We start from the raw sequence: 21740 nt of genomic DNA on the forward strand, positions 1-21740 counted from the left end.
TGGCATCAGTAAGAATGTTGCGATCGAGGCATGCATGTATATCATGAAGAAAGAGAGTAAGTTGCGTTTCGCAGGAACGACCTTTACGGAAACCATGCTGATTAGGATGAAAAAAGTTGTGCGATGACAACCACTGGGCAGTGTGTGAATATAATATATGTTCCATAATTTTACAACACACACTGGTTAATGAGATTGGCCTATATTTACGTGGTGAAGATCGGTTACCTTTCTTGAACACTGGAATGACCTTCCCAATCCGCCAGTCACGAGGTAATGAGCACGAAGAAAATGACTGCTGAAAGAGGAGAGATAACATGACACTACAATGTTCCTTTGTGTTTAAAATTTTTAGCGTTGATGCCGTCAACACCGGCAGATGAAGAATTTTTTAAAGCGTCAATGATCTTGGCAATGCCGCGCGGCTCAAAGATAATGGAATCCATTGGTGCATGGAGAAAACAAGGGGCTTCAGGGAGGTTATTAAGCGGTTCGTGAGTAAATACAGAGCAAAATGTCTCATTTAAGATATTGGGAACATCTGATTCGGAAACGGGAACTCCAGAATGATCTGCCAGGTGAATTATGCTAGAAGTAGAGGGGCAAATAGTTTTCCAGAAGCGCTTTGGATTATCATGCAGCATGTTAGGTAATGTGCTAGAGAAGAAGTTAATTTTAGTTTTGGCTACCTGAGTGTCATAGTTAGCAGCGGTAGTGTAATATTTATTCCAGGCGAGATCCGTGTCTGTCACTTTAGCTGCACGAAATAGTCGCTTCTTTTTGTTGTTTAGTCTTTTAAGTGTTTTATTATACCATGGGGAACCAGGTCGTTCTTTAATGGTGATAGTCGGAACATGTATGCTTATTAGGCGTAGCATTTCGGACTTAAAAAGTAACCAGTTAGATTCGATGGAGCGAAGCGAAAAACCAGATGTAAAGGTGTTAAGTAGCGAGGTCGCGGTAAAGACTGATGTAGTCACCTTTATCATAAAGGGTAAGCGTTTTCTTTATCCTTTTGCTGTTTTGAAAATGACAAGAGAATGTGGCATGAATGGCCAAGTGATCGCTAAGTCCTTCAAGATAAGTTATCGGAGAGAAGCTATCAGGTTGTGACGTCAGTATAAGATCGAGAATATTAGCGGAATGGTGTGTTATTCTGGTTGGACGGTCAATTATTTGATCTAAGCCGAAGGTAAGGCAAGTGTGGACGAACTCACTTGGAGGGTTAGTATTTGAAAGCGTAGAAGCAAGATCGGACCAAGTGATAGATGGGAAGTTGAAATCGCCGAACAATAAGATAGGTGTATTGGAATAGAGGGTTGTTAGTCTGTTCAGGGCGTCATGCAGCAAAAAATTAAAAGAGGAATCATGGTTCGGAGGGCGATAGCAGATTCCAATCAAAACACGTGGGTAACATGTATCACAGCAGACCCAGATTATTTCTAATGGGCTTGAAATGTTTAGACGTAAACAACGTAAGTTGCGATCAGTGGCAATGAGGACCCCCACCCCTCCGGTCGTTACGATTGGTTCGGAATATATCAAAATTGGGAAGAGAGGGTAATATCTCAGTGTCGTTAATAGCAGAGGTAAGCCAAGTTTCGGTTAATAAAACTACATTAGCAGAACATGATTCGATCAGGTTACACAAGGCATCGCGTTTTGGGATCACACTGCAGATATTAGTAAATAAAAAAGATAATTGGGAACGGCGAGACTGTTTTACTGCGTGCTTCTTTTGAGGTAGTTGCTAGGGTTTGAGTCCAATTACGTTATTAGTGGCGTGGTCAAAGACATATGACATATTTCCGGATACAAATCTGTCATAGCGCAATTTGAAAGTTTGTCCTTGGCTTTTTCCATAATCATAAAGGCGTTTACGTGCAAAACGGGTGTTTGGGGAATAATCCTCAGAGACGCTGTAGCCAGTATCCTTAAATTTACTGCATGACGATAGGACTCGTTGTTTGTCTTTAAAGTGGGCCAATTTGACAATAACGGGTCGGGGTTTTTTTTTTGGTGAAAAAGCGCCAAGACGATAGGCGCGTTCTATGTCCCGAGGCTCGATCGATACGTCCAAATGCTGGCTGCAGTGCTCGATGATTATTTTTTCAGAATCTTGCCATGATTCATCCTTAGAATCTTTAATTCCATAGAACACTAGATTATTTCTCCGTGCTCGGTTCTCGGCGTCGTCCAGCCGGGCAGTCAGCTTTGCGATCTCAGCCTTGCATTCGGCTTTTGTAGACTTTATACTCTCTACTTCAGATTTAATTGAAGAAAATGAGGCGACATCTGATTCAATTTTAGAAAGACGGCTGTTCACCTCAGTGAAGGCTTTTTCGTGCTCCGAGAGAGATGTTTTTATGGTTTTTAGCTCTACAAGCATGCTTAACTGCCCAGTCTGGACTTCTTTGATGGCATTGAGCAGGTCAGATGCAGATGGCTGAGTGTTAGGCCCAGGGTTGGGCTCAATATCACCGGCCATCAAGAGCAAGTCAGATATCACACAAGAACAGTCATATACAATATTACATGCGTAGTGTGGGCTTGGCAGCACGAATAAAAAGCGGTTACTAGAGCGTTTTGCATACAAAGAATGGCGATTGCTCACCTGCACAAGCAAGATGGAAAAGTTTTGTAGGTAAGTGTGGCCCATCATTTCCGTGCCGCCAAGCCCACTGAAGGGCGCATTGCTGTAGGAGGGCTTTATAACGGTGAGCTGAGGTGAAGATAGCTTGGTCACGAGGCTGGTATCCCGATAACGAGGCTCTATCCAGATCGACGTATCCAGGGGAAGGTACACCTGCGCAAGCTGTGCTGCGCGGTCGGCAGATGCGTTGGCTACGCGGCAGCGGGGCGCGTCCGAGAAATTCAGCGGTAGATCGCAGGGAAGGCTTTCCAAGGATGCAAAACCACCACGGCAGCAGGAGTCGACGAAGGGTGTCAGGACGAGGGAAGGCTCGCCGGAAGGAGCCTGAAGGCACAGCCCGAGGAACTGCACAAGCAAGATGGAAAAGTTTTGTAGGTAAGTGTGGCCCATCATTTCCGTGCCGCCTAGCCCACTGAAGGGCGCATTGCTGTGGGAGGGCTTTATAACGGTGAGCTGAGGTGAAGATAGCTTGGTCACGAGGCTGGTATCCCGATAACGAGGCTCTATCCAGATCGACGTATCCAGGGGAAGGTACACCTGCGCAAGCTGTGCTGCGCGGTCGCCAGATGCGTTGGCTACGCGGCAGCGGGGCGCGTCCGAGAAATGCAGCGGTAGATCGCAGGGAAGGCTTTCCAAGGATGCAAAACCACCACAGCAGCAGGAGTCGACGAAGGGTGTCAGGACGAGGGAAGGCTCGCCGGAAGGAGCCTGAAGGCACAGCCCGAGGAACTGCACAAGCAAGATGGAAAAGTTTTGTAGGTAAGTGTGGCCCATCATTTCCGTGCCGCCAAGCCCACTCCTTTAGCGGCAATGCGTTCGCTCGTACTGGAACATCTTGAGACCGAATATGCCAGTCATCTTCAAATTTTTACAGACGGCTCTGTGGACCAGGTCAGAGGATGTAGTGCAGCTGCTTTTCATATTCCGTCTTTGAAGTATGATTGGTCTGTTCGTTTTACTAAAGTCGTGTCCTCCACAATGGCCGAAAGCGTTGCCATTGAGGCAGCTCTAAAGAAGCTACGGTGTTGTACGCCTCAACCTACTGTCATAATTACGGATTCAAAATCTGCCCTTCAAAGGTTAGAGTAAGGGTCCCCCCTGATGCCTTGAGTCTTAGATCCCTACGTCTGGTGCATAATCTACATAGCAAAGGCTTCTCTATACGCTTTCAATGGGTGCCCTCGCACATAGGTGTCTTAGGCAACGAGATAGCAGACAACCTCGCCCATACAGCTCTCTCCGGGATTCCAGTACATGGAGTCACTCATGAAGTCAAGCAAATGTTCAGATATGTGGTGTTGTGCCACTTCAGTTCTTTGTGGAGCTCTCCTCATCAGCCATGTGTGACCAAGGGTCTCAAAAGGTACCAAGCCGCTTCGCTGCACCGCGTTCGCACGGATTCTGCTCGTACGCCGGCGTGGATGTATAAGACTGGCCTAGCGTTGTCACCATTGTGTTCAACGTGTGGTGTGTGTGGTGACATAGAACATTATCTCTTGTGCAGTACTTTGTACAACGCGGAACGGGCTGTGTTATTCGGATCCCTCAAGAAGGCAGAAGTTCCTCACAGTTCTCTTCAGGACATTTTTTTCCCGCGCGGGAGCCAGTCGAGTAGAAGGGATGCTTCTCGCCTTCTTCTACTTTACCTGCAGGACACGGATTTGGCCTCCACATGGTGACCTCAGGAGTGTCTATTTGGGTTTTTGCGGACAGTGTTTCTGTGATTTCTATTTAAGTGTCGCTACGGTGGAGCAACTGCCGGCAGCAACTGCAAGGCTAATCCCACCGGTAGTTTACAACCACTCAACTCAACTCAACTTCATTTCACTGCACAAGCCACAGTGAAAGTGGTGTCGCACTGTTCGCGATTTCTGAAGGGAAAAAAGTGGATATACAACATCTGATAATCTTGCTTAATTCACTGATCATTGTGCGTCGTTTCACATGCTAATCTGGCATGGCATGGCATGGCATTGCTCTTTGTGTTCTATTCGCGTCTGCTGGCGTGAGGATTACGCCTATTATAGCCCCTTTAATTTCTAATTGCAGTATAGGTTTCCGCGAAAAACGTTTGCATCGTCGACGTTCATTTTTTTTTTCGCTAGTAAATACGCGTGCTCTTGACCTTGTGCAGAATAGAAAACACGTTGATTTTCGTAGCGCGTACCGCAGTCTCTCTCCCGTGTGCCCCAAAGATCTAGCGCGGTCGCTTTAACGGTGTTATCTGTCTGTCTGAGGGATTATAGGGGGCGTGAATCTTTAGACAGATTAAGGCGCTCGATCCACTGTCGCGACTGCGCGCAACTCTACCGCTATTCCGAGATCCGATGCCACCTGAGGAGCGAGTCACAGAAAAGGTGCTTATTAGAGCGAGCTTTGAATTATCGCAGGCGAAGTTGTTATGATAACTGCATTGAATGCTGCTTTCAAAATAACATCAGATTATTTAACTCCGTAGTTTATAAGAGTACAAATCATTTCCGTGAGACTCACTTAGTCACAGCATGAATACATCATTTCTTATCGCGCTTTACAGTGCTGAATATTGATTCAGCACAGGCATCTGAAGAATTCCTTGAACATATTCGAGGGATTAGCGTAGATGAGTCATAAAGAGAATATCGTGTCTTTCCGCCACTTAATAAACTCTTCTGTTGGCGCCAGCAATCACCCCAATATTTAAAGCAAAACCCTTGGCCAGGCTCGCTTCTGCAGTTGTTAATAAAGTTAACGAAAAAAACTAGAAAATAAAATTCTTCTCTTTCAAGCAGACGTGAAATTTGTAATGACAGCAAGAAAGCCGCGGCGTGTGCATCACTCCGACGAGCCAAGCTCAAAATTTTCCGTCTGAAACCTGCTAAAAAATACATAACGCGCCTTAAGGAAAATTTTCCTGCATTTTCGCAGCCACTCAATCACTCGTGAAGCGACTTCGTTAACTAAATTACCGCAATCTTTACCTCGCTCGATTGCCGAACAACAGCGTCATGAACAGTATTTCCGCGAGAGCGCCGTGCTAGGTCAAATCTACATTTAGCGGAGCGTCAGCGAGCTGGAAAATATTGAATAAAAAACGTAACGCAAACCACAGCCTAATAAAAACTGCCGTATTGAGGAGCACGGAGTACTGTTTGATTGTTCATGCCGAAAGCGCTCACGTTTAGTGCTTTCATTACTCGAACGAGAAAGTGATAAATGTGGTTCGTGGCAGAGTCACGCATGTCGCATCACTTTCTTGTGGTTGTGTTTAATAATAGAGCGTGAAAAAAAAGCGCGAACTTCGGCGCGCTCACGTGTGCCTGCGAACACATCGGGCCGGCGAGCGCGCGATGGCCTGCGAAGCGTGCCGTGCCATTACCCCCCTGTTCAGGGAGTAATGGCTGGTCGCTAGGCGCGCGTTTGCTGCGTGACGCGCATAGATAGAGGTGGCCCCGCTTGCAGTGCATGGGAGCTTGGACTTCACCTTTCATAATCATTACTTTTCTAGTTTAGATGAAAAGTAAGAGTAAATATTCGGTGATAATAATATTATCGTTATTTCGAGACGATTGGCGAAGTATAGCGGATATCTATGATTTGCGATAGGTGATCACGGCGGGCAACTGCTCACTGTTGTCGTACCGGTGCCGTTAACTTGCTATCGTTGCGCTTATGTGTGATATAGTGGAAAGAAAGTGGTGTACGCCAAATGAACAGCTGCATATTCAAGTACGAACGCATGGCATGGTTACTATTACGCACTTGTGGCACACTGTGTCATGCATGCACTTTGCAATCAAAACATAGAATTAGGCGCACGCAAGAGCGTTTGATTTAATACCTTGATGCACAAATACAATATCTACAAAATGACTAGAACGACGATTCGAAGCAAGTATAATGCAGCTTATGATTCTTGCGCTTAAAAGGACAGTGAGAAGAACTCTATCAATATTTTTTGTTAGCAAAATCTGATAGTTCGGCATTTCATGGCTTTGTTGCCGCTTGCCCAGGAGCGAAAGATGCATTTATTTCAAGGAAATTGGGATTCGAAGTTGAAAATGTTTTTCCCGCCCTCCGATTCAAACTCGGCGCACTCTTATGACGTCATGGAGTCCTCTTATGACGTCAGAGGACGGAATGACGTGAAACGTGACGTAAACGTAGACTCCGTGATTTCTGACGGGTAGCGGTGCGGTCTACCAGCAGCCGAAATGAAAGCCACCACCGCCGCACGTTGAAGGCATCAATCGGGGGTCGCTACCGTCGCATCGTTTACGTTTGCACCGGCGTCTTGCCAGCGTTACGATGGATCCCGTTCCCGAAACCGCCAACGAAGTTCTGTCGTAAACTCCGGCCTGCATTCCAGCGACATCAGCCGCACAGAGCGTGCGATGCTTTTGAGGGAGCACGGTTAGGTTAGGCGCCGGCGGGTAGTTTCCCCCCTTCCTCAGTGAGCAGCTTTTGCTAATTAAATATCTTAACTCCAGTGCGGGGAGTCGCGAGGGGCCAGGACAAGGTCGGCACGTCGCGCCCATCGGAGGCTGGGTGAGGGTTTGTGGTGGTGGTGGTGGTGGTTGTTGCTAAGAAGGGAGGGGGATACTGGTCTCGACGAATGTTGGCGCTTTGGGCAATACTCTTGGGGACCAGGGGGGGGATGTAGGGGGGAGAGGGGAGGGCCGCCGCAGTTTCCGTGGATGTCCATAGCCGTTCTGGAGTCGCACCGCCGCAGCAACGTCAGCGTCCAACAGGGAGGGGAGCCACGGTGCACTGGGAGCGTGTGCAAGCACCGGCCAGGGGAAAGGGAGCCTCGGTGCACTGGGAGTGTGTGCAAGCACCGGGCGGGAGGGAGGGGAGCCTCGGTGCACTGGGAAAGTGTGCAAGCACCTGGCGGGGGGGGGGGGGAGAGGAGCCTCGGTGCACTCAGATCCATCGCCTCGTGCTGGACGGGGCGAAGGTCTAGAGGAGGATGCTCAGGCCAGTCTCATCGAGGAAGGAGAGGAAAACCCGATGCGCCAGGAGCTGGCTGCGAGCCTGGAAGAGGAGTTCGTGCTCCGTGGTAGACGGGAGACCGAGTGCCCAGTATCCCGACTCGAGTCGTCGCCTGGGGGGATCATGGGTCGGGCACGCCAGCAGGAGGTGGCCGAGCGTCCCCGTGTCCCCGCAGGAGGGGCAGGCAGGAGAGTGGGCCCTGTCACACGCGTACAACCTAGAGGGCGTCCACGTGCAACCGATGCGGAGGCTCAGAAGGAGGGCTCGGTCCCGCCTGGGTAGCTGGTCTGAGAGCCGGCGGAATGGCTTGTAGGCCGCAATCCTCCGGTCGGGGTGAAGGGCCCGTACCATCTGCATTATGAGGGGGCAGGCAAAGTCATGTTGAGTCACTGCAAAGGATACCGGGGACCCACCGGTGTGGGCAGACTTGCCCAGAGCGTCGGCCAGGTCGTTGCCTTCAATACCGGAGTGGCCCGGCACCCAATGCAAGTAGATCTGGTGGCCAGCATCCTCCAGTGTCTGCAGGCGGGCCCTTAGCAGTGAGGTAGTGGCCACATTGTGAAGAGGCCTGGACAGCAGCTGGAGGGCTGGCCGGGAGTCACAGAGGACCACGACTGGACCAGGTGGGATGGTCGCAATAAGGTCCGCTGCCAGGTGGAGTCTGGCCAGCTCAGCCGCAGTGGAACTGCCTGGGAATGGTAGCATGCACGTACTTGTCGCGTTCAGCTGCGGAGCCACGAGTGCCGCTGCCCCCTGTCCTGTGGCTGGTAGCACCGAGCCATCGGTGAAGAGAAGGGCGGACCCCTTCTCATCTCATCCAGGAAGGCAGCAGCGGTCTGATTGAGGGCCGCAGCTGGTGTGTGGCGCTTCGACGTGCCTCTGAAGTCAAGGGAGACCTGCAGGGGAGGACGCGTAGGTGGTGGGCGGAGGGCAGGATGGCTGGCGGGAGGGCCCAGGGACTCCATATAGGCGGCGGAGAGCATGCCCATTATGGAGTGGGGGCGTACCGAGAGGCGTGCACGGAGGGCTCTGCCGTCAGGAACACGGTGGAGCCGGTCCGTGTGTGCGAGGCCTCTCTGTAAGAGTAGAATTAATGGGAGCACCCCCGCCTCGGCTAGGGTGGCTACGATCTGGGAGCTCTGTGGGATTCCCAGGAGACGGCGGATTCTTTTCCGCCGAAGGGTCTCGATGCGGCGGAGCCGGGTGGTCCTTAGAGTCACCAGAGGAAGGGCATAGAGCACCGCTGACGTCCCAGCTACCTCAAACAGCCAGATGACCGAGGTAGAAGAACAGCCGTTCCCGCGTGCCAGGAGGCGTTCGGCTGCTCGGCCGACGCGGTCCAGGTGGAGCAGGAGGGGCTTGTCCGCTGGGATCCAAGTGAGCGATGGTCGATGGTGAGATCAAGGTACCTCACTTGCTGCCTCCAGGGGAGGTCGGTGCCGTCAATCCGCAAGGTACGGATTCGCGACGTGGCCCGTGCACCCCGCGGATGGACAAAGAGTGCCTCTGACTTGGTGGCAGAGAGCACCAGGCACCTGGACGCCAGAAAGCACTGCACCTCGTCGAGGGCTCGCTGGAGGGCCTGCCTGGCAGAGGCGATGTGCCTCCGAGAGGCCCGGACACAGAGGGCGACGTCGTCCGCATACACGGAGCAGAGGACCCTGTGGCAAAGACCCTGCTGGATGGCGGACGGGAGGCCGGCCATGACCAGGTTGAAGCGCAAGGGGCTGAGAACTGAGCCCTGAGGGACCCCGGTGGTGATGGGCCGCGGAGAGCTCATGTTGCCCCCAATCCGAACCTGCATGGAGCGGTTGGAAAGAAATGCGGTTACGAATTGACGCAGCCGCCCGGTCACTCCGAGTTCGTCCAGCGCCTGCTCGATGGAGGAGTGGGGCAGGCTGTCGAAGGCTGCCTGGACGTCGAGGAGGACCAAGAGGGCGACGTCCCCTTGCTGCTTGACCTCCTCCCGGCAGGAGGCCACGTCGGCGATGGAATCTGCCGTGCAGCGGTGCCTGCAGAAGCCCGTCTGGCACTCAGAGAGGAAGCCACAGGCGCTGGCCATCCAGGAGAGGCGTTGAAGGGCCACGAATTCCCCGGATTTGCAGGCCGCCGAGGTCAGCGAGACAGGCCGGTAGGAAGAAAGAGCCCTGGAGGTTTTCTCGCATTCCGGATCGAAACAACGATGGCCGTGGACCAGCTCTCAGGCAAGATCCCGCTGTCCTAGATGCTGTTGAAGCCGTCCAGGAGGCGGGCCTGCTCAGGGGCATCCAGGTTTCGCAGCATCTGCGAAGTGAGCCCATCTGCGCCAGGAGCGCTCTTCTGCTTAGAGCCGTGGAGGGCTCGGTGGAGCTCGTAGGGGGTGATGGTGCATCACACAAAGCTGCGAAAGAACTGGATAGGCCTGCCGGAAGAGGGGGTCGTCCGGGAGAGGGCTGGGCAGGGGGACCCAGTGCAAGGATGGGACCTGCGAGGCTCGCCACAGAGAAGTGGTCAGCCAGCTGCTCGGCCAGGGCCTGCTAGGACACGCCCCGGGCGATGGCTGCCCCCAGAACAGGGTGACGGCTGGTGACCACCTGCAAGAGGGAGCGGAAGAGGCGCCAGGCCCTGGATGACTGACGAGCGGTCTGGAGAGAGCGGCAGATGCCTGCCGAGCTCTCTCTTGTCCGTCGGTTGGCCTGTCGGCGGCTAGCTGCATCAATCCTGCGGTAGGCCTTCCAATCCGCAGGCGACGACGTTCTCTCTGCCTTGCGTTCTGCTCGACGCCTGGCAGCGCGGAGGCGAAGGTCGGGGACAGGGGCCTGTGCTGTGGAGTCACCGTGGCCACCTGGGCGCAGGAGTTCAGGCAATCCAGAAAGTCCCCTGCAAAAGGGATGTCTTTAGTGAGTTCCCTGAATTGGGACCACTTGATGACGATACTTCCTGTCCTTTGGACGTTTGTCGGAGGAAGGGCTCAGGAAGATGGGGAAGTGGTCCGAGCCAAGAGAGTCTGCAGCCCGCATCCAGTAGTAGCGGCAGGCTTCCGAGAGAAGGGCGAGGTCGATGACCGTGGAGTGGGCTGGGCGGACGAATGTAGCCGCCCTGGGCCGAAGCACGTGGAGACCGGCAGCCGACACCGCGTCCAGGAGCTTCCTGCCGCGGGTAGAGGTCGTCTGGCTGCCCCAATCCCTGTGGTGGGAATTAAAATCACCACAGATCGAAGCATCCTTGCCCAGACAGGAGTGGAGAGCCGTCAGGCAGGAAGGGTCCCAGGGGACACCGGGGAGAACATAGACGGAGGCCACAGATGTGTCCGTGCGGCCGAGGCGGACGTGGATAGCACAGACTTCCATGGGGCCCATGTCTTGGGAGGCCACATCCAGGACGGTGTGTGTGGCAGGTTGCTCCGCACATAGACGGCAGCGCGGGGCCTCTCCTGCAAGTGGGAGGTGTCCAGGCAGGGGGCTGCACTGCAGGTCTGAAGTGTGCAGCTGGAGCAACCTGCACAGCCCGTGTAACCAGGGAGGCGGGCAGCATCCACTGGGACACGGGTCTCCTGTAATGCAAGGACATCAAAATTGAAAGTGCCCTGCAACAGGAGATCATTAAGGTCGGCATACCGCGCCCGCAGGGAATTCACATTCCACTGCAGGACGTGCGGCCTTGCCCTAGGACCTTTACGGCTGGCCATGATTGCCGCTGGAGGGGCTCTCTCCAGCGAGAGCTGCCTCACACAGCCCTCGAGCCCCTGAGGTAGGGGGGAGATGTGGCAGGAGGGTCTGGACGGCCAGCCGCAAAACCGTCGTCACCGACTGCTGGGCGTCCGGGGTAACGGTCCGGGTAGGGGCTGGGATCCGGACTGCAGGGCGGGGGACCCTGGAGCTCCGCGACTGCAGGACTTGAGCGTAGCTGAGGTCCCTGGCTGTCGCGGGCCCCGGTTCCCTGTTGGGTTGGTGCTGTTGGCGGAGCTCGGCCATGAAGGCGCGGCGGGCACCAGGGTTGGCAGTCCCGCGAAGGGCAGTGGTCACCTAGCTGGCTCTGCTCCTTCCAGCGGAGACGGGCATGGTCCACTGCTCGGTGGCGCCCTCTGCAGTGGAGGCACCTGGGGACCTCGGCAGTGCAGTCCCTGTGGTGGTGGGGGCCGCTGCAGAAGGTGCAGCGCTGAGACCTTGTGCAGGAAGCGGCCACGTGGTTGTACCCGCCGCACTGGGAGCACTGCAGGGGCCTGGCCTTGAAGGGACGAACACGGAACTGCAATCCGGCAATCTGGATCCAGTCCAGGGGGGCTGCGCCGAAACGGATGGTAACAGCGCCATCGCGGCGCCGGATACTCAGGACGGAGGCCTCTATGGTGTCCGCGATGCCCTTGTCCGGAACCGCCGGGTCCACGCTGAAGATCGTCCCGATGTGGCCATCAAAGCGGGAAGCCTCGAAAGCCCTGACCGGGGTGGAGAGGAGTAATCTCAGCCCCATGAGACCGGCCAGAGACTCCTCGCTGGAGACGTCAACAGCGATGATGTTGCGCTGCCGATTGATCCGGACCTCCAGGACTCCGGGAAGGGAGTACAGAAAGGAGCTATAATCTTCCTTCACCACGTCTCGAAGAGAAAGTAACCTCTGGAGAGGCTGGAAGAGCACCGTGGAATACCGGGAGCCTCACTGGGCCGCTGGGCTTTTGGCCTTGCGTTGAACCAGGATCCAACCCCTTCCGCCACGATGGTTCTGGCTACCTGCTTCAGGAGAGTAGAGGTGAGGGGGGGGCAGGCTCCTTACCTCCCCAACATCTTGGCTGGAGGCAGGAAGGAGAGAGTCCGCAGGGGGGCCTCGGACTGGGGTGCAGCACTGCAGGTCTCAGCCAACACCACCTAGACTTTTAAGGCCTCTCCACGTTTGCGTGACGTCACCGCACTGCGACGGCCCAGTAGGTTCGGCTTCCGCGTTCGCACGCATTTCGCGCATTTCAATGTACTGATTATGTCTCTCGAAAAGAAAATTACTTTTTTTTAAATCGTGTTTTGCTTGCCCACACCCTAACCGAATGTTTTTTTTGTTCTTGTTTCTTTGAAAGTATAAGCAGTTACATTTTAGCAGACTTTTACTGACTTTATATCAAAGCGCGCATGTGTGAAGATACGTTCGTAATATTTTTTTATTGAAAATGAACAACGCGGAGGACTTTCACAAGTCGTATTTTATTTTCAGATGAGAAACACGATCAGTAGGAGTAGGAGGTAAGGAAACTGTTACAGCACTGAATCATAAAATGCAGTAAGTGAAGCTTAGTGAAGCCAACAACAGAAAAGCTGTAAACAGAAAGCAAACAAAAGAAAATATGCAGAATATATAATAATACAACGCAAAAACTGGTTTCGAAACTAAAAAAAACTAACAAAAATAGTCACAAACACACAGAGTAGTCAATTCTTCAATGTCTTCAATTTTCTCTCTTTTTCTTTTGCAGCCTTTTCAACTATAAGTTGATCATTTTTCTTTTACAAGGGTTATTTAGAAGCGTGTTTGCTGCTGCACTTAGGACATAGTGCATTACCAACTGTGGAGTGTGCCCATTCTCACACACATCAAAGTCAATGCCGTCGTTTAACACATCATGTGTGAGTGCCAAGAGAACCTCCTTTTGGTTTGGTAGTGCATGAAACTGTGTCGCATGCTGTTCGCTTCTCAGTTTGTCAAGAACTATCTCAGCAGTAAGAACAGCATTTACTATGGCAGGCTGTGGAAACTTGAGACTACCACGAGTCATGGCCTTGACTAACTCCCCACCTTCTACTTCAATGTCATCTTATAGCATTCAATTTTCTTTGCAAGTCATGCATGACAGCTTTTTGAACGCAGCGTGGACACAATAGCCAGCAACGTAAGTGGTTGCTGGGAGATTTGGCGCCTTCGCATAATCGTCGTCCGTTACCTCAATGTCAAACACTTCAAGTACTGCATCGTTTACTGCCACCGCATCTGTTGCAGCCTCAAACTCTGGGAGCTCCAGAATGTTCTGCAGACGAAGCTTTCGCTCCGACTCATAGACTTGTCTTATGGAAATGTGGTTTTGCGCACCGGAGAGTTGGCGGTATTTGCCAAACCTCTCTTCCAAGCAATCAGTCTGAAACTTTCCTAAAAGTACATACTCGAAGTTCATTTCATCTAGGCAATACCTAGTCACCTTTACCAAGGTGTCTGTCGTGAGTCGGAGCGCACTGTGAGTCTCTCTTGTAAGCATGCCTGTGTCAAATTTGAGAGACTGCCACAGATCTAGCCACTCCACTATACTTAACAGAAACTGGATCTGTGGACTTGACGCTGATGTAATCGGTGACTGCAGCTCATCGCGAAGTCGAGTACCCTTGTTGCATGTCTTTACATTTACAATGTTCCACCACTTTTTTATTGTTTCAAGGAACTGTGCAGTACCAGACACATGATCTAGCTCAAGTCTGGGCCCACATGCTCGCAGAGCTGCTGCCGTAGACGGGCTGAAAATCCTTAGCGCAAGCTTGACATTCTATCGCTCAATATTCGATGGGTTCAGAGATTTAGACGAAAGTTTTGGTGCTGATTTAGTCAGCTGACCCTGTTCTTTCGAGTGAAGTTCTCGAAGTGTTTTAAATGAAGCTGTAAGTATAGGTGGCTTTATATTAGGTCCTGTGGGGCTAGGAAAGAAAATGCATGTTCCAGCATTTCGCTGATTGATCCAGTTATTCCTGACGCATTTTATTAGGTGTACAGGATTAATCAGAAAAAAAGAGAGGACGTTTAGTGTCTGCAGGGTGTGGATACACACTCTGAAGTTTGCAGGGGGCCCCAAAAAGTGACATTGTTTTCCGGTTGATTCAGTTATTGTCAGCTATGACTGCAATTATACGCAACCCAACATGCTCTAGCTGAGTAATGATGCTATGCAGAATAGTGTGAAGCTGCTGTGCGTTGATGCGCTCTACTGGCATTATGTGCACAACATTCTTCTGACGCGAAAGCAAGCTTTGCATCATAAAAACATGGGCTGTTTTTGCTGCATTAGGGCTATTTGTAGCCGCACCAACAATTACTCCTCTCTTATAATCAAAATACGGCTGCAGGTGAATTTCGTCCATCATGAGTAAAACAATTGTTTCATGCTCCGTCATTGCTGCGACAAGTTTCATTGCATACGATAGGAAAGAAGTGCCTTGCTGTTCAGCTGCCGGGCTTACGCTGTATGAGTTACATATACGACGTATTGTAGATTGATGAGGTAATCTAAGGTTTCCGGAACTGTGAAGGAACCTATAAATATGCGGAGAAACTGTAAATAAAATGCTTGAGAATACCAGCAACTCTGCAGAATACCGGGATGACCTGCTATGCTTGACAAGAAGAGAAACTTGCTCGTTCAAAAAACTAACCGCATTGGGTTGTTCAACATCTGCTAGTTCGCAATTTAAGGCATCTTCAAGCAGAGAAAGTGCCAACTTAAGCAAACCATCAATTTTTTCTTCATGCTTAGACAACAATTTTCCGTGAAACGACTCTACAGCATCCAGCAGACCTATCAAGCAACGGATATCATGTACTGTGTGAGGGATGGTATCTATGCCATCAATTGTAGTCAGCTGCACATTTCGGTAATGAACTTTCACCGTGAGGTTCTCTAAGACCGTGACTGACGACAAAACACGAGGGACGTCATCAACAGCAAGATTGAAAAAAGGGACGCAGGCAGGTCCAGAAATAACATTTCAAAAATCAGAAAGCTTGATTTGAGGAAGGCACTCCAGTAGAACTTGGAAAGTGTCAATCTTGTTCTTTGCTTCTTCCTCCTCGTGTGTCTGGAGTGACATGGCGATGGCATCTCGTAAAGAAGCTGCTTCAAGACGCATTCTCTTTTCAGTCGGTGCTTCTCGGGACGTAGTGGCGGGCGCAGAAAGGTACGCGGGACAGTTCGGGAATACACTGGGAATGGCGTCGGAGCTGAGACGAGCGATCTTCAATTTTGCCTCGACGACTTTGCCCGTTTTTGAGTCCACATACTTAGAAGTCCGAATGTCTGATTCTTTAAAGTGCCGCTCGCAGACCTGCAAAGCCCAGCGCAGATAAGGTTAAGATGATTAATTCCATGGGTGCAATAGCAATTAGCGCAGTGAAATATTTCAAATTTAGAATATTTCCAGCTCGCCCACTAGGCCATGTTGTAGCGCATTATGTACACGCAGCTACGTCGCGGAATAAATATCACGCTTTTTCGACTTACCACTGAGCGCTTTCCGGGTTCGAAATAAGCACGTGGAATGGCTTTCAACCATTGCCTCCTTCTGTCAGCATCAGCTGGGAAAGTGAAGACGCGCGCAGTCTTTTCTCCATCGTAATTCCCACGGCAGCCGGGAACACAACAGTGTCCTGGCATTTTAACAAATGGCTCAGGAATTGTCACACGCGCACAGCACTTTCACATACGTTACCCAGTATTGCACTTCGAGTATTCACAGCCCGCAAGGAAGCTTCAGCAAATGACTCAGAAAGAAAGAACGGCGGAGGTACAGCATGTAACACACGACACGTGCAGCACATGTTCAAACACGACGGTAGTGATGTTTACAGCAATCGCGATGTCTCCTTTCAAGTGATTGCTTTCAACAATTTACTAGAAAAACTGCACAAAGGAAGCTTTTAAAAGATTGAACAGTTTCCAGAAATGCGAACGAAGATTGTTACATTGAACCAGATATCTTTCATGTCTTTTAAAACGGTGAAATTCATTATCTTCAATTTGCTATACGCAAATACGCCTCGGAGTACTCCGCACTTCAACAATTTGAAACAGCGCGGGAGGAGAACGGCGGCAGCGGCCGCCAGGAGGTGCTGCCGCAGCGGTCGGCGGTGGCTGCTCCCGCGTCGTAGTGCGGTGACGTCACGCGTCGGAGAAGAAATCGTGGAGAGGCCTTAATAGTCTAGGTGGTGTTGTCTCAGCACGGGGCTGCTGGTTGGCCGCCACGAGCAGCGACTCCAGGGCCTGGGAGCGTTCTCCGCAGGAATCAGGAGGTGGGCCCACCGAGGCAGTAGCGACCGCATCCTGCTCCGCGTGGGCGGGGAAGTCGCCTGCAAGAGAACTGGTGTGCTGAGCGTCTACGTTTGTAGGGCTAACCAGGTACTCGGGGCTCCCTGCAGAGGCGGCAGCCGCCTCCTTGGCCTGAAGCTTGGGACGGCAGGGTCTCCTCGGCTGGCGCCTGGGACCCGGGAGTTGGTCGGTGCGTGTCTTCAGCTATTGAGCCCATTGGCGCGTGACGACCGGCGAGGGGGAGCGCTCGGGCGATGAGCGCCTGGAGCCAGCGGGGCCATCCAGGATAGTGTCAGCCTGATTGCCGGTTGGTGGATGAGGGGTCTTGGGCGGGCCCAGGAAGAGTGGCGGTGCCATAGCACGCTGGCTCTTGTTGTACTCCTCCTGGAGGGGTCCCACCCACAGGCGGAGGTGGCGGAGGTAGAATTCTGGCTCACATGCCAGACTGGCGGACCGCTGGTGGCAGGACGGGCGCCTCCGGCTGCGGGAGGAGTGCCTGGTGTCCGGGTGATGGCTCGCAGAGTCGTCCGCCATGGTGGGATGGGACTCCCCTGCGATTTCGAAAACAAGAGGCACGGGGAACAAAAAAGGGGGAGAGAAGTGCGCTAGAAAAACGAGAAAAGGAATAAACACAATCACAAAAGAAAGGAGGAATAAGCCGGGCGGTTAAGAAATGTGCAAAAAAGGGACGCGGGAAAACAAGAGACTGCAATGAGAGAAAAACCGGTCAACAAATGCGGACGAAAAAAAACGCGGGAAAGCAAGACACGACCATGAGAAACAGGAGGAAGAAAGGGTTAACTATGTGGGGACCCGCCCTGCAGCCCCCTGAGTTTGCTTTTCCGCGAGGCACCGTGCAGCGGCGGTCTCACCTCGAGGCTGAGCGCATTCCCTGTGAGTTACATTAACTGGCAAGAGAGGGCGCCAGCATCGCTGCGCGCAGACTGCCAAAGCCTGCGCGCGGGACCCTGAGGGGGCAGGGGGGCTTCGGCTGGGATCATCGGCCTGAGCGGACGCGTCGCTCAGGGCTCCGCTCTTCGCCGGCGGGGCGAGGAAGGGACTGGAGACAGGCTCCCGTACTCGTCCCGTCCGGCCTTCGGAGTTGATATCCCTTGCCCTAGCGCGGGCGAACATTCGCTCGGAACCTTGCTGGTGAGTCGGACGACCTTGATTCATTGCGTACCTTGTTGCTAGCTGGCGTTATTGTTGCTGTAGCAATAAATGCCTGTTTGTGTCAGTTAATGTGTCGTTCCTTTGTTCCCCCAGAGCAAGGCCCGCCGTGGTCGGCGAGCGCTCGGTAGCGTACGCGATCACGGGGTGGGGTCCGGGCGGCTTTGAACCGTGTCAGCAGCGTTTGGGTGGGGAGAACGTACTTATCTCCCCCATCCACCCCACAACTAATGGACACAAAAATCGCGGGAAATTAACAGAATGAGAACAGGACAAGGAAAAAACTCTTGACAAATGCACACGGGTAAAAATCACGAGGGAAACAAAACACAATAATGAGAGAAGGAAGAGGGAAGAAAAACGGTTAAGAAACGCGAAAAAAAACACAAAAAACGCGGGAAAATAATACACAAAAGAACAGAGAAGGGGAATCAAAAGGTGAACGAATGCACACGATAAAAAAATCTCAGCAATGGGAAACAGGGAGAGAAAAAGGTCAACAAATGCGCACGAGAACACGAAGGAATAAAACACGAGGATGAGAAGCAGGGAGAGAAAAGGTTACAAATGCCACGGAAAACACGAAGAAACAAAACGCGACAATAAAAGGAAGAGGGAAGAAAACGGTTAACCAATGCGAAAGAAAAAACGCGGGAAAACCAGACACGACGATAGGCAGGGAGGGAAGGGGGGAATTAAAAGGTGAACGAATGCACACGACTAAACGCGGGAAAACAAAACACGGCAATGAGGAACGGAGAGAAGGTTAACAAATGCGCACGAAAAACACAAAGAAACAAAACGCGACAATGAGAGAGGGAAGAAAAACGGTTAACAAATGCAAACGAGAAAAAAAAGAAAAAAAAAACGCGGGGAAAATAAAACGGGACAATGAGAGCGAGGAAGAAAATGAGAACGAGGAAAAAAAGAAACGGTTAACAAATGCACAAAAAAACAGCAGACGACAAACAATGAAACGGTAGAGAAAAAAGGTTAAGAAACGTGCAAGAAACAACAGGGGAAAATACCAAATTGCCCGAACAGCAAGCAAAAATAAACAAAGAAGAGGGGGTAAGGAATGCGCTCGAAGGAATGTGGAAAGACAAGTATGAGGGGAGCAAAGAAATAAGAAAACACGTGGGAGGAAAATGAGGGCTAAGGAGTAGGTGAACTTAACCAGAAGAGCTAGACACAAAGAACAGCAGATAAGCAAGGGGAGGGTGTGGAGATGTTAATATTAGAGGGGAGAGAGGGGAAAAAATTTAGAGGAAAAAACGTGAGGATTACGTGCTAAGAGAACAAAGAAAAAACCCAACGAGAACGCAGGGGAATGATTAGAACGAGGAAAAGAGAAACAGGTCTTGCTAGCGAGGGGCAGTAACCTCTCGAGGAAGCCGCGTTAGCAAAACGAGAACGAAAAACTTGCTACAGCGGCGCGCTGGCAAGGCTTCAGTAGATCGAGGCTCCTGGTTGGCACCACACCGGGCGGCTGGGGTGGAGAAAGGGCCTTGGATCTGCTGAACTGGACGCGAAATCCAAAATCAGGGCACCAAGGCACAGGGCACACACACAATCACTGGGCACACAGGATGGCAGAAGGCCGCAGGCGCCGACAGAGCACGTCGCGGCTGCGGTGGGCGCACGTGCTCGACTGGGCGAGCGCCGCGCGCAACCTGCCGCGCCGGCGGCTAAGTCGACACTAGCGCGAGGCGCCGGGTACGGGCTGCGAAAAGCCGAGGAAGCGAGCGACCGACGTCTGCTCCCTTCGGTTGCTCCGAAGAGACTGCAATGGAGACTGCAAGGCGCTGTTGCACGGTGCAGCAGGCGTCGTCGGGGAGGTTTCTCACGGTTGCAAGGGCAAAGTTATTATTTTTTTTTTTTTGCCGCAAAACACGAGTGGGTGCACAAGGGTGCTCGCGTTTAAAGTTGGCGGCTTGAAAGTAAAACCGATGCACGGCGCTTCAACGGGTTCCGCACGTTTCCGGAGGTACGGGGTCCACTGGATCGGGATCACTCGCGCACTTGCATGTACCTTCAGATGTGTGCACTGTGAATGGATTAAATTAGCCGAGTGCTCGAAGACAAATGCTCCGCCCAACTGCCGAAGGTATTGAAATGGAGCCGCAAACAAACGAGTTGGAGGAGAGCGGAGTCACGGCCCTTCCAAATCTCTTTCAAAGCGAAAGCTTTACTGGCCGCGAACTTCCGATTTCGCAGTGGCGGTGCTCCGAGGAGACACATGAGGTCACAATGCGCGCCTCGCCACGGAGCCGGACCGGTCATGCCGGGCCGGCGACGACTAGCGCACTCGGCGCGAAATAGAGACATGCTCCAATTAAGTCTCCGCCAGTGTGGTCAGAGTGCGCCGAAGCCGCTGAACGCGTCAGCGGTCAAGCGCAGTTGGAGTATAGAGCGTCTCGCTTTGGCCGACGTGATGTCGCCGTGCAGCGCGCACGCCGGCGTTACGCCGGACTATAAACGCGCCTTAGCAGGCTGCGAGGTCGTTCGAAACGAGCCTGGCCCTCGAGGGGCGCAGCGGGGTTTACGGAGCTTCTCCCAAGCGAACAACCCTAAATAAAGTCGGGCGCCAGGTCGGGGGGCCGCTTGTACCTATTTTTACCGGTGGGTGTCCGGCGGTGGGTTTCTAACCAGCCACCTCCCGCAGCCGAGGCGGGCGCCCAACCTACTGCACCACGCCTGTAGAAGGTTCCAGACGTTTCCACCGCACTTGACCAATGACGACGCGTGCCTCGGCGGGAGGGAGAGAGGACACTTGTGCTGTAAAAGCCGTGTATGTGCGCACCTGCTTTGGCGCGTTGTAACAGACAGACGCGTCGCGCCCTATAAATTGAGGTCACGTGCCGACGTCGCTTCTGGAAGCTAGCTAATGTTGCATGCAGCGAGTCATCAAGTGCTACTGATCGGCTCCCTGGGTCAGCCCACTGTTCGGCAAGCCCGCAGAGCTGCGAGAGAGCGGCGCACGTCTACGGGACGACTCTCCAGATGTCGGTCTGTGACAGTACCCGGAGAATAATTTCGTGTTTAGTTGTTCTGAATCACTCGTCCATTGTTAAAATGTTGTTAAACCTGTTTGTAGTAGCCTCTTTAGTTGAATGTTTTGTATTGCTTTTGAGAATCTTGTGTATTAGTGTGAATTCATTTGTATCGTCTCGTGCTGTATAAAGTTTGTTAGCTCTGACTCTGAACCTTTCTCTGGCTTGAACCGGCGAAAGCAAGGCACCAAACGGCCGCCCCCTTCTGTCATTACAGGTAGCTGGATTCCGGCTGAGCTTGTCACGTAAGTCGAGGGCATCATCCTTTGAGACCTAAATAGCCGTGCTCACTGTAAGGGTATGCGGGAGTGTTCACACAAACGAGTGGCGCATTGTTAATAAATATAAACTGATGACATCCTGTAATAATACCCGAACTGAAACTTAGGCTCATTCTTTGACTATAACTGTATAATGAAGCGAAAGCTTTACTAATGCCATGCATCAGCCATGGTCTATCTGTCCGGCCACCTGTCCTTCAAAAAGGAGGTGGGACATTGACCTAAATAACTGTAGGTCTCCACCATTCCATGGTGTTCACTCAAAAGTATTCTGCACCTTCTTTTCCCCAGAACCTAACTTAAAGAAAAAATATGAAAAAGTGACCATGGCCTGATTAAGTGTAGGTGTCCACAATTTTATGGTGTGCACACAAAGTCTACTATGCCTTCATTTCCCTGAAACTTAAGGAAAAATATAAAAAATGGCAATTGAAAAGATGGTGTTACAGGGGCTATCACGGCTACTCTAAAGGCTAAGCTTGAACGTTCCCCCAATTCAAACCATGCATAACCATGCAGTTAATCTTTCCTGCCCTCCTACTGATGGGAACGGCGGTTAGCGGTACGAAGAGCACTCCGGGTCTTCGCCC

General features: G+C 52.0%; 1 protein-coding gene and 1 pseudogene across 1 annotated transcript; both read right to left on the reverse strand.

The window, feature by feature from the left end:
* Window positions 1-7607: 7607 nt before the first annotated feature.
* LOC144108040 (uncharacterized) lies at window positions 7608-8533 on the reverse strand. The gene is made up of 2 exons (XM_077641322.1): window positions 8038-8533; window positions 7608-7975 (listed from the first exon to the last, which is right to left on the reverse strand). The coding sequence occupies exons 1-2, from the start codon at window positions 8327-8329 to the stop codon at window positions 7842-7844; spliced, it is 426 nt and encodes a 141-aa protein (XP_077497448.1). The 5' UTR covers window positions 8330-8533; the 3' UTR covers window positions 7608-7841.
* A 4254-nt stretch (window positions 8534-12787) lies between these two features.
* On the reverse strand, window positions 12788-15995 carry LOC144106444 (uncharacterized; annotated as a pseudogene).
* Window positions 15996-21740: the final 5745 nt, after the last annotated feature.

Source organism: Amblyomma americanum, chromosome 10 (assembly GCF_052857255.1).
Source record: "Amblyomma americanum isolate KBUSLIRL-KWMA chromosome 10, ASM5285725v1, whole genome shotgun sequence".
In the NCBI taxonomy this organism is placed as follows: Eukaryota; Metazoa; Arthropoda; class Arachnida; order Ixodida; family Ixodidae; genus Amblyomma; species Amblyomma americanum.

Excerpts from the sequence above, each read along its gene's own strand:
- LOC144108040 (XM_077641322.1), bottom strand. The coding sequence starts at position 8,329 with ATGCTACCATTCCCAGGCAGTTCCACTGCGGCTGAGCTGGCCAGACTC. Across the intron at positions 7,976-8,037 it reads GGGCAAGTCTGCCCACACCG|ATGGTACGGGCCCTTCACCC; the intron begins GTGGGTCCCCGG and ends CTCATAATGCAG.